This window comes from Phocoena sinus, chromosome 12 (genome assembly GCF_008692025.1).
Source record: "Phocoena sinus isolate mPhoSin1 chromosome 12, mPhoSin1.pri, whole genome shotgun sequence".
Lineage (NCBI taxonomy): Eukaryota > Metazoa > Chordata > Mammalia > Artiodactyla > Phocoenidae > Phocoena > Phocoena sinus.
The window spans coordinates 80,284,177-80,297,945 of NC_045774.1; the positions used below are offsets into that span (position 1 = coordinate 80,284,177).

Below are 13,769 nucleotides of genomic sequence, written 5' to 3' on the forward strand. Positions count from 1 at the left end.
GATTAGCAGTTACCAGGGTTGCTAATGGAAGCGGGTAATGGAAAGTTATTGCTTCATGGTCACAGAGTCTCTGTTTAGAGTGATGAAAGTTTTGGAAATAGACAGTTATGATGGTTGTACAATATTATGAATGTAATTAATGCCACTGAACTGTACTTCTGAAAATGGTTAAAGAGGCAAATTTTATGTTATATATATTTTACTACGGTAAAAAAAAGTTAAGATATTATACGCTTTTTGGTAACTATTTTGATACATTTCCCTTATTTACATTAGCATTAAGACTGACAGACTAAGACAAAGATAGGGGGAAAATTACTAAAGGTTCTAAGTGTAAGTTTAAAAACACACCAAGTTTAAAATTAAACACCCAAACCACTGCTTCTGCTATACTAACAATACCACTGCTACATCCATGTTAAGTAAACATGGTGCTAGAACAAGTACCAAGGAGAAAATAACGGAATGAGAAAACAGAAAATTTCATAATATCTCAACAAGCTAGCCAATATAGTTAGCTCAACTATAGACAACAGAGCCAGAGCCAGATAGGATGGAGAGAAAAGGTTTTCGTTCCATAACTCCAACTCTGCCACAGAACACCAATATGTGCAAGATGTCCTTCTGCTGACACTCAGGTGCAAATCTATGGAATTATCTAGGAAGAAGCATCTCTTGCATAAAGAAGTCCTCCTTTTCTCACTGGCTCAGTGAAAGGCACTGTCAAAGCTGCAGCAAGAGAAGTCTGGTATCTGAAAGTTAGTCCTGGAAGATCTAGGACACTTAAATTATTCCAAGGCATTCAAGAGTCTCTGGGTATCACCTATAAATTTAACAAGAATGAAAGAAACCAAAACGGTCTATTATCATAGGCTCTTGACTCCCTCCTCCAGAGCCAACTCTGGAGAAACAATAAAAGCAAGCAAGAAACTTGGATGAGTAGAACAAGAAAGCCCACAGGAGAGGGAAGGGTATCTCGATTTGGAGTGCTGGAGGAAGCAGATGGCAGAAAGCTGCTACAAATAGCAGTCAGATGACGGTTGGAGGGAGGTTTTTAAATTCTGCTCGTGCTTCTCTTCAGAAGGTAGCCTCAGGACAATCATTCCTTGCAATTTCACTGCCAAAACCAGCAGCCAGCAGGCAGGCAGTGTGGCCAGGATAATACCAGGTGAGCACCTCTGCCCTTCTGGTGTGAGAGGGTGAGGAAACGTGAACAGACCTCTGGCCTTCAAGCACTCACTCTTCCTCCTCTACTCCTCCAAACCCTCAGAGCTGGGGTCATCACCTCAGGAGACCACGGCTTCCTGGGCTGCTTTTCCCTAAGAGCTTAAAAGTGAACCGCTGAGTGGAAGGGGACAGCACACTGGGAGGATCAAGAGTAGTTCTCAAGTCCCTGAAGTTCAACCTCTCGCCTCTCTTTAAATTCACAAGACATACACAGATTGGAACCTGGTGTTCAGCCTTCCCCAACAGACATTATCAGAGTAGCAGCCAAATCAACTAGCCATCCAATGAGTATAATTTCCGTAAAAGACATCCAGCTGGACAACATACAACGTATGAAGCAGAATACTGAAAAGTCAGCTCAAGACTTTAAAATAAACATAGTAAATATAGGTAAGATAAAATATTAGCAATATAAAACAAGAAAAAATATAAGAACCAAATGAAAATAATACACATTAAAAGTATAACAGCTGATATAAAAGTAGGATATCCATCAAATCAATGATATCTGATTATTCATCAGATACAGCTGATGAATAATCAGTGAGCAGAAAGAGTCAATTGAGGAACTCTCCCAAAGAAATAAATAAAAGACAAAAGAGACAAAAAACATAAAACAAAAAGCTAAGAGAGGGGCTTCCCTGGTGGCACAGTGGTTGGGAGTCCGCCTGCCAATGCGGGGAACACAGGTTCGTGCCCCAGTCCGGGAGGATCCCACATGCCGCGGAGCGGCTGGGCCCGTGAGCCATGGCCACTGAGCCTGCGCGTCCGGAGCCTGTGCTCCACAACGGGAGAGGCCACAACAGTGAGAGGCCTGTGTACAGCAAAAAAAAAAAAAAAAATGAAGGGAGAGTATATATTGAAAGGGCAAAAATTCTGTACAACAGCAACATGACCTGGCCAGGGTTGGGGAAGGAGGTGCAGTCAGGGAGACACAAAAAGAATGCATAAGAATATGAGAGCACACTAAAATGCTTGCCTTCTCAGATGAAGATACAAATATTGATAATCTTAAGAAATCAATAAGGATAAATAAATATAAGCACAATTCATGAGTTAAGGGCATCTATCATGGAAATAAAACTAGAATGTGTAACTTCCAAAACCACAGAAAGAATAAAAAGAAACAAAAAGGAAGTAGTCTAAATTTTAAAATATGAAATAAAAAAGCAGAAATAAGTCTTAATTAGAGCAAGGACTAATTTGTAAGTGGGTTAAACAAGCTTATTAAAAGATACTATCAGATTAGATTAAAAAAAACAAAAGCAAAATATAATAATATGCTATCTACAAGATATAGGTAAAACAAAAACTTACAAAAGGTTGAAAATAAAAAGATGGAAAAATATACCAGCCAAGTATATTTGAATCAAAAGAAAGCTGGGATAGCAATCTTAATAGCTGACAAAATTTAATGTAAACGTACAGCGAGATATAGAGACAGAGACAAAGAGAGCGTGTGTGTGTGTGTATTTGTGTGTGTACACATATATATGGAAGGAAAAATGAAATAATATATTTATTAAGATATTTAGCAAGCTGTAAAATGAAGGATGCTACATTCACTTAAATCAAATGCAAAATGCTACAGACTTTTTAGAATATAATGTGAATTTAAGTGAAGGCAAGAGAAAAAAAGTGACCAATTGGTTTTAAAGGAGTTTTTTTAAAAAAGGAATGAGAAAAGTTTGCTGCATAGACTGAAGAAAAATGTATAACTTTTCTCAAATGGATTGATTTTACAACAAGATGACCAAATTAGCCTATACATATATATCTTTCTTTCTGACGTGTTGTTAATCACTGTAGTTAATCAATCAGTGGATGTGGGTTATACAGTCTAGATTTCACTGACAAGTACACATAAAGAACTTACAGAGATTGGTTAAAAATGGCAGAGTAGAAAGACGTGCGCTCACCCCCTCTTGTGAGAGCACCAGAATCACAAGTAACTGCTGAACAATCATTGACAGGAAGACACTGGAACTCACCAAGAAAGATACCCCACATCCAAAGACAAAGGAGAAGCCACAATGAGATGGTAGGAGGGGCACAATCAAAATAAAATCAAATCCCATAACTGCTGGGTGGGTGACTCACAGACTGGAGAACAGTTATATCACAGAAGTCCACCCACTGGAGTGAAGGTTCTGAGCCACATATTGGGCTTCGCAACCTGGGGATCCAGCAATGGGAGGAGGAATTCCCAGAGAGTCAGACTTTGAAGGCTAGCGGGATTTGATTGCAGGAATTCAACAGGACTGGGGGAAACAGAGACTCCATTCTTGGAGGGCACACACAAAGTAGTGTGCACATCAGGACCCAGGGGGAAGGAACAGTGACCCCATAGGAGACTGAATGAGACCTACCTGCAAATGTTGGAGGGTCTCCTGCAAAGGCGGGGGATGGCTGTGGCTCACCGCTGGGACAAGGACACTGGCAGCAGAAGTTCTGGGAAGTACTCCTTGGCAAGAGTCCTCCCAGAGTCCACCATTAACCCCACCAAAGAGCCTGTAGCCTCCAGTGCTGGGTCACCCAGACCAAACAACCAATGGTGAGGAAACTCAGCCCCACCCCTCAGCAGACAAGCAGGTTAAAGTTTTATTGAGCTCTGCCCAACAGAGCAACACCAAGCTCTAGCTACCACCAGATGCTCCCATCAGGAAGCCTGCACAACCCTCTTAGATAGCCTCATCCACCAGACAGCAGAAGCAAGAATAACTACAATCTTGTAGCCTGTCAGGAGGAACTACAGTCCTGCAGCCTGTGGAATGAAAACGATATTCACAGAAAGACAAACAAAATGAAAAGAAAGAGGACAGGGTACCAGATGAAGGAACAAGATAAAACCCCAGAAAAACAACTAAATGAAGTGGAGATAGGCAACCTTCCAGAAAGAATTCAGAATAATGATAGTGAAGATGATCCAGGATCTCAGAAAAAGAATGGAGGCAAAAACTGAGAAGATGCAAGAAATGTTTAACAAAGACCGAGAAGAATTAAAGAACAAACACCTAGAAGAATTAAAGAACAAACAAACAGAGATGAACAATACAATAACTGAATTGAAAAATGCACTAGAAGGAATCAAGCAGAATAACTGCGGCAGAAGAACGGATAAGTGACCTGGAAGACAGAATGGTGGAAATCACTGGGGCAGAACAGAATAAAGAAAAAGAATGAAAAGAAATGAAGACAGACTAAGAGACAACATTAGACGCACCAACATTTGCATTATATGGGTCCCAGAAGGAGAATAGAGAGAGAAAGGACCCAAGAAAATATCTGAAGAGATTATAGTCAAAAACTTCCCTAACATGGGAAAGGAAATAGCCACCCAAGTCCAGGAAGCACAGAGAGTCCCAGGCAGGGTAAACCCAAGAAGAAACATGCCAAGACACAGGGTAATCAAACTGACAAAAATCAAAGACAAAGAAAAGTTATTAAAAGCAACAAGGGAAAAATGACAAATAACATACAAGAGAACTCCCATAAGGTTAACAGCTGATTTCTCAACAGAAACTCTACAAGCCAGAAGGGCGTGGCACGATATATTTAAAGTGATGAAAGGGAAGAACCTACAACCAAGACTACTCTACCCAGCAAAGATCTCATTCAGATCCAACAGAGAAATCAAAAGCTTTATAGACAAGCAAAAGCTAAGAGAATTCAGCACCACCAAACCAGCTCAAAAAATGCTAAAGGAACAACAAATGCTAAAGGAACTTCTCTAAGTGGGAAACACAAGGGAAGAAAAGGACCTACAAAAACAAACCCAAAACAATTAAGAAAATGGTAATAGGAACATACATATCAATAATTACCTTAAATGTGAATGGATTACATGTTCCAACCAAAAGACACAGGCTCCTAAATGGATACAAAAACAAGACCCTTATATATGCTGTCTACAAGAGACCCACTTCAAACCTAGGGACAAATACAGACTGAAAGTGAGGGGATGGAAAAAGATATTCCATGCAAATGGAAATCACAAGAAAGCTGGAGTACCAATACTCATACCAGACAAAATAGACTTTAAAATAAAGAATGTTACAAGAGACAAGGAAGGACACTACATAATGATCAAGGGATCAATCCAAGAAGAAGATATAACAATTATAAATATATATACACCCAACATAGGAGCACCTCAATACATAAGGCAAATGCTAACAGCTATAAAAGAGGAAATCAACAGTAACATAGTAATACTGGGGGATTTTAACACCTCACTTACACCAATGGACAGATCATCCAGACAGAAAATTAATAAGGAAACACAGCTGTAAATGACACAACAGACCAGATAGATTTAGTTGATATTTATAGGACATTCAATCTGAAAACAGCAGATTACACTTTCTTCTCAAGTGCACACAGAACATTCTCCAGGATAGATCACACCTTGGGTCACAAATCAAGCCTCAGTAAATTTAAGAAAATTGAAATCATATAAAACATCTTTTCCAACCACAACGCTATGAGATTAGAAATAAATTACAGGGAAAACAATGTAAAAAACACAAACACATGAAAGCTAAACAATACGTAACTAAATAAGCAAGAGATCACTGAAGAAATCAAAGAGGAAATTAAAAAATACCTAGAAACAAATAACAATGAAAACACTATGGTCCAAAATCTATGGGAGGCAGCAAAAGCAGTTCTAAAAGGGAAGATTACAGCAATACAATCCTACCTCAAGAAACAAGAAAAATCTCCAATGAACAATCTAACCTTACACCTAAAGGAACTAGAGAAAGAAGAACAAACAAAACCCAAAGTTAGTAGAAGGAAAGAAATCATAAAGATCAGAGCAGAAATAAGTGAAATAGAAACAAAGAAAACAATAGCAAAGATCAATAACACTAAAAGATTGTTCTTTGAGAAGATAAACAAAATATATAAACCTTTAGCCAGACTCATCAGAAAAAGAGGGAGAGGATTCAAATCAAAAAATCAGAAATGAAAAAGGAGAAGTTACAACAGACACCACAGAAATACAAAGCATCATAAGAGACGACTACAAGCAACTCTATGCCAATAAAATGGACAACCTGGAAGAAATGGACAAATTCTTAGAAAGGTATAACCTTCCAAGACTGAACCAGGAAGAAATAGAAAATATGAACAGACCAATCACAAGTAATGAAATTGACACTGTGATTAAAAATCTTCCAGCAAACAAAAGTCCAGGACCAGATGGCTTCACAGGTGAATTCTATCAGACATTTAGAGAAGAGCTAACACCCATCTTTCTCAAACTCTTCCAAAAACTTGCAGAGGAAAAAAACAGAAGAAAAAAAATTGCAGAGGAAGGAACACTCCCAAACTCATTCTATGAGGCCACCATCACCTTGATACTAAACCAGACAAAGATACCACAAAAAAAGAAAATTACAAACCAATATCGCTGATGAATATAGATGCAAAAATCCTCAACAAAATACTAGGAAACAGAATCCAACAACACAGTAAAAGGATCATACACCATGATCAAGTGGGATTTTTCCCAGGGATGCAAGGATTCTTCCATATATGCCAATCAATCAATGTGATACACCATTTCAATTAACAAATTGAAAAATAAAAACCATATGATCATCTCAATAGATGTAGAAAAGCTTTTAACAAAATTCAACACCCATTTATGATAAAAACTCTCCAGGGAGTGGGCAAAGAGGGAAGCTACCTCAACATAATAAAGCCCATATATGACAGACCCACAGCAAACATCATTCTCAATGGTGAAGAACTGAAAGCATTTCATCTAAGATCAGGAACAAGACAAGGATGTCCACTCTCACCACTATTACTCAACAAAGTTTTGGAAGTCCTAGCCACGGCAATCAGAGAAGAAAAAGAAATAAAAGGAATCCAAACTGGAAAAGAAGAAGTAAAACTGTTGCTGTTTGCAGATGACATGATACTATACATAGAGAATCCTAAAGATGCCACCAGAAAACTACTAGAGCCTATCAATGAATTTGGTAAAGTTGCAGCATACAAAATTAATGCACAGAAATCTCTTGCATTCCTATACACTAAAAATGAAAGATCAGAAAGAGAAATTAAGGAAACAATCCCATTCACCATTGCAACAGAAAGAATAAAATACCTAGAAATAAACCTACCTGAGGAGGTAAAAGACCTGTACTCAGAAAACTATAAGACACTGATGAAAGAAATCAAAGATGACACAAACAGATGGAGAGATACACCACGTTGTTGGACTGGAAGAATAAATGTTTTGAAAATGACTATACTACCCAAAGCAATCTACAGATTCAATGCAATCCCTATCAAATTACCAATGGCATTTTTTACAGAACTAGAACAAAAAATCTTAAAATTTGTATGGAGACACAAAAGACTCCGAATAGCCAAAGCAATCTTGAGGGGAAAAAAAATGGAGCTGGATGAATCAGACTCCCTGAGTTCAGAATATACTATAAAGCTACACTAATGAACGCAATATGGTACTGGCACAAAAACAGAAATATAGATCAATGGAACAGCATAGAAAAGTCCAGAGATAAACCCACACACCTGTGGTCAACTAATCTATGACAAAGGAGGTAAGGATATACAACGGAGAAAAGACAGTCTCTTCAATAAGTCGTGCTGGGAAAACTGGACAGCTACATGTAAAAGCATGAAATTAGAGCACTCCCTGACACCATACACAAAAAATATACTCAAAATAGATTAAAGCCCTAAATGTAAGATCAGACACTATAAGACTCTTAGAGGAAAACATAGGAAGAACACTCTTTGACATAAGTCACAGGAAGACCTTTTTTGACCTACCTCCTAGAGTAACGGAAATATAAAATAAACAAATGGGACCTAATGAAACTTAAAAGATTTTGCACAGCAAAGGAAACTATAAACAAGATGAAAAGACAACCCTCAGAATGGGAGAAAATATTTGCAAATGAATCAATGGACAAAGGATTAATCTCCAAAATATATAAACAGCTCATGTAGCTACATATTAAAAAAAAACAAACAACCCAATCAAAAAATGGGCAGAAGACCTAAATAGACAATTCTCCAAAGACGACATACAGATGGCCAAGAAGCACATGAAAAGCTGCTCAACATCACTAATCATTAGAGACATGCAAATCAAAACTACAATGAGGTATCACCTCACACCAGTTAGAATGGGCATCATCAGAAAATCTACAAGCAACAAATGCTGGAGAGGGTGTGGAGAAAAGGGAACCCTCTTGCACAGTTGGTGGGAATGTAAATTGATACAGTCACTATGGAGAACAGTATGGAGGTTCCTAATAAACTAAAAATAGAGTTACCATATGACCCAGCAATCCCACTCCTGGGCATGTACCCAGAGAAAACAGTAATTCAAAAAGACACATGCTGGGAGGGAGAGGCAAGAGGGAGGAGATATGGGGACATATGTATACATATAGCTGATTCACTTTGTAATACAGCAGAAACTAATACAACATTGTAAAGAAATTATACTCCAATAAAGATGTTAAAAAAAAAAGACATATGCACCCCAATGTTCATTGCAGCACTATTTACAATAGCCAGGTCATAGAAGCAACGTAAATGCCCATCGACAGACAAATGGATAAAGAAGATGTGGTACATGTATACAATGGAATTTTAGCCACAAAAAGGAACAAAATTGGATCATTTGTAGAGACATGGATGGACCTAGAGACTGTCATACAGAGTTAAGTTAGTCAGAAGGAGAAAAACAACTGTCACATATTAACGCATATACATGGAATCTAGAAAAATGGTACAGATGAACCGGTGTGCAAGGCAGAAATAGAGACACAGATGTAGAGAACAAACATGTGGACACCAAGGGGGGAAAGAGGGGGGTTGGGAGGGAGGGATGAATTGGGAGATTAGGATTGACATATATACACTAATGTATAAAATAGATAACTAATAAGGACCTGCTGTATAAAAATAAAATGAAATTCAAAACAAAAGAGCTTACAAATAAAAATGAAATGACTAAGGAATAGGTGATTAGTTTATATAACACTAGATGTTCATATATTTCTTGGTTTGTAAGTTTTCTGCAGGCTAACATGATTTTTCACTCCCTCAATATACTGCAAATTCCTGATTCAATGGGGACTGTAATTATTTATAACCATTATATACAACCAAAATAGAAAGTACTTCATAATTACCTAAAGCTCTCTCCAATGTCATTCAGAATTGTACAAGTCCATCTCCTAGTAATTTCTCAAGAGTCTTCAGTTAAAATACAGTATGAAAATGAGGGAAGACTCTAAGTGGCATTTCTCATGTAAGACAGCAAAGACACTTGACCACAATAGCCTCTTTCCAACATTAACAACTGGAATGCAGATCCTTTTCATTCAGAAGCTTTACTGATTACTGACTTATGCTTGAAAAGGAACTAATGAAATTTCCTTTAGATACCTGAAGTAACACAAAGTTTCTTTTTTTTTTTTTTTTTTTTTTTTGCGGTATGCGAGCCTTTCACTGTCGTGGCCTCTCCCGTTGCAGAGCACAGGCTCCGGACGCGCAGGCTCAGCGGCCATGGCTCACGGGCCCAGCCGCTCCGCGGCATGTGGGATCTTCCCGGACCGGGACACGAACCCATGTCCCCTGCATCGGCAGGTGGACTCTCAACCACTGCGCCACCAGGGAAGCCTCCACTATTTTTCTCTTTTAATGTGTATTTTTGTAATGAGAAAATAGCTAAACTCACATTTTCCATTGTAATATCGTTTGAGACGTTCATCAGATTCACACTTTTGTCGACAGCTACAATCCCAACTATTGAGTTTGGCTGCGCCACAGTGATCCTAAGAGAGACTCTCTCAGATGGTTCAGCATTGGCTTTACTCCAAAATAGCTGTATCTAAGAAAGGGAGAAAACAGGATTGATACATTACACTTTTTCAAAGCATTTCTTACGTCTTACCAATAGCAGATCAATGACAAAATCTAGCAAAGATTCTACATTTACCTTGGCCCGGGGACCATTCTAAAACCATACACAGGCCTTCTCCAGGGAAAGGAGTGAAAAGAAACCTCAGCCCCACAGTGTCGGCCAGTCATGGAACCTCTCACTGTGGCATAAATCAGAGTTTTCCTTCACTTCTCTACCCTTTCTCCACCTCCCACCCCACAGCCGCCAGCCAGTGCTGAAGAGAAGACACTGTCTGGCGTACGTGAGGAGGGCCAGTATTCAAGAGGGGGGACAGGAAAGAGGAAAGAAGCTGCCAGTGCCTGCACACTGGCCTCCTGGACTCAGAAGTGAGTGCGTACAAGTGACAGCCCCGGGGACTCCCAGAACTGGCTGGGCTGCGCAGGGGTGTCTTTCCCCAGGACGAGGCCATCAGACCAACACCAGTCAGGCCCCATGCTCTGTGCCTCCGTGGCTGCCTGAACTTCCTCTGTCACTACACTCAGCAAAGCACAGTCCTACCTGTACTTCTTAAAGACCAACCATCCTCTCATCCCGGCTGAACCCAATGGCTTTGTTATAAGGCCTCTTCCTACTAGGAACGTTCATCTTGCCCAGCTCTGTTTCAACAATCCCTCGCCCCAGTGACTGTACCACCTGATCAAGATGGCCTTCATGTCCCCCTCAGCTTGCCTGAACTTTAGAAACAGGCTTCTTCCTGACATTAAGCACCTAATTTCCCTTTTCTTAAAAAATGTGCAATTGTTAATGTTTTCTCTGTCCCTTTGAGATGTAAATCTTCTCCCGGCTTCCAGCCAGTTTTACTAGCAGGAATGTCTCTCTCAAAGACCTGGGAGCCATCCTTTTGAAATGTAATCATCAAGAAAGAGCCCTGATTGATCTCCCAGTCTCTGTAGATGAAGAGAAGCCTAACTTATAAACTCCAGTTACCAAACCAGATGGCCTAATCACGCAGACCAACCCCTCCCCCAGGGTCTCCCAGTACTTTTCCATTAACTCACACCAGTGCTTAAAAACCCTCCTGCCTTTTGTTTCAGTGGAGTTGAGTTCAGTCTCTCTCCCCTATTGCAAATGTCTTGAACAAAGTCTTCCTTGCCTGTTTAACTTGTCTGATGCCATCTTTCTTTCACATGCCGCTTGAGCCATTGTATCTAGTTTACTCTTCTCCACTTATATCTTAAATGAGTTAAACAGAAAGAATACCTTTCCATACCCCTTGTTTAAGGTAACTCAGTTTGCATCATATGCAAACTTTGCACTTCTCATTCTTTTTTCTGCACGTCAGTGACCCCCTGGCTCCAACCTGCACTTCTGTGTGGATGATTTCTAAAACTACATCTCTCGCCCCTTCCACATCTCATTCATTTATTCCACAGTCATTACTGAACATCAACGAAGATTCATTAATGTTCTTGTGTTGAAACATATTTTATTTCCAAATATGCAGTTTCTTTCAGAGTAAATGTGGTAAACATTATCATATAAAAATGGAAGACTTATCTTTGCAAACACAACTGAAACTAATTTCTTGTCTCTCATATCTAAGAAATTTCTTGGAAGTTATTTATACAGTCTGCTTCCTCAAAGCCTTTACACAGCAACTTTTTTTAGAACCTGCTCTCACTTTCAGAGATGTGTGCCTCTATGTTTAAGCCTTACTCCTACTTTAAAATTCACTTTTCTCAGACAAATACCGTATGCTAACACATATATATGGAATTTAAGAAAAAAAAATGTCATGAAGAACCTAGGGGTAAGACAGGAATAAAGACACAGACCTACTAGAGAACGGACTTGAGGATATGGGGAGGGGGAAGGGTGAGCTGTGACAAAGTGAGAGAGAGGCATGGACATATATACACTACCAAACGTAAGGTAGATAGCTAGTGGGAAGCAGCCGCATAGCACAGGGAGATCAGCTCGGTGCTTTGTGACCGCCTGGAAGGGTGGGATAGGGAGGGTGGGAGGGAGGGAGACGCAAGAGGGAAGAGATATGGGAACAAATGTATATGTATAACTGATTCACTTTGTTATAAAGCAGAAACTAACACACCATTGTAAAGCAATTATACTCCAATAAAGATGTTAAAAAAAATTCACCTTTCTCAGGGAATTAATGGAGTCACTAGAAGTCAAAAATTGTGCTCTGAAACTGACAGAATACAGCACTGCCTTTTAAAAAATTCTTTTCATAAGACAGAAAATAGAAGTTTGTATTATATTTTGACAGTCAAAGTTAGAGTTAACAGTTCTCTATAAAAAAGGCATGGATGACAACTGTTACTTCTTAAAATTTTAACAAATTCAGGGGGAAAATGCTACCAGAACTGTATTCTACAAATCACTACTTTAAAATAATGATGATTGGGGACGTCCCTGGTGGCGCAGTGGATAAGACTCCGCGCTCCCAATTCAGGGGGCCCGGGTTCGATCCCTGGTCAGGGAACTAGACCCCACATGCATGCTGCAACTAAGAGTTTGCATGCCACAACTAAAGAGCCCATGTGCTGCAACTAAGAAGCCAGTGAGCCACAACGAACGAGCCCTGGAGCTGCAACCAAGGAGCCCACCTGCCACAACTAAGACCTGGCGCAACCAAATAAATATTAAAAATAATAGTAATAATAATAATGATTATTTTGCTTCAGAGGTCCTGAGACGGCAACAGCCTTTAGTGAGAACAATGGCTCATTTTAATATGTATGAGAAAATTGAACTCCACCTGTCAATCTTGCAATCTGGTTACTTCTCAGAGTTGGGGCCCAGGAGTGTTTCCTACACAAGCTACACACCTTTGGTGATAAAAAATCACTGCTGTGTGTGGAGACAAAACTCCACAGAGATCTCCACATGCAAAGCAGCCAAGCTCATTGTAAATTTGTCCTGGGTTAGTTTCCAGACTGATGAAATGGATAAACCAAAGCCCAGCTCTGCTTCCACACATCACTGCAGATGCCTCACTCCCTCCTACACCCCTCACTTCACTCCCACACAAATAGCAACACCACACATATATTGCCATTGGAATTCCATGCCAGAGCAATATTGACTCCCCCATTTGGGAAATCCTGAAAGAGCCTGGATTTGAATTAAAGTCTTAAAGCCAAGAACCATGACTTACAAAGAAGACGCACAGTGTCCAATAATTCCACAGGTGAAAACAAATACACAGTAATTAATATGAAGAGGTTTATCCATAGTTCTAGAAATGAATATAAATTTCTAACCAATTTGGTTTCATGACACTTTTCTAAAGAAATATTACATTTCTCAGACTTTGCTAATATGAAGTTTTCTTTTAAATATCATTACCTTAAATCTTACCTTATTTTTAAAAACAAGCTGAACAGGAACTTTCAGAACATCATTTATAATTTCCCCATCATCTTCAATATAATACACAATGATACAGGCTTTTGGAGCCCAAGAATTTTCTGGTGTTAAGGAAAAGTTGTTGCATTTTGCTTGCCTACAGCCACTAGCTGTCCCCTGGACACTACCTGAAAAGAAGAGTACATGAGTTTTATTTTATGTTAAAGCTAGTGAGAGTCTCAATGGCAGCTATGTTTATCATAATTTTTAA

At 39.3% G+C, this 13,769-nt stretch overlaps 1 protein-coding gene across 1 annotated transcript in view; it reads right to left on the minus strand.

Annotated features, from left to right (window-relative positions):
• The window catches only part of CD109 (CD109 molecule), a 115,542-nt gene that overhangs the window by 42,480 nt on the left and 59,293 nt on the right, over window positions 1-13,769 (minus strand). Inside the window, 3 exon segments of the mRNA XM_032651319.1 lie at window positions 9,965-10,117; window positions 13,511-13,638; window positions 13,641-13,686. Coding sequence (XP_032507210.1) covers window positions 9,965-10,117; window positions 13,511-13,638; window positions 13,641-13,686 — 327 coding nt within the window.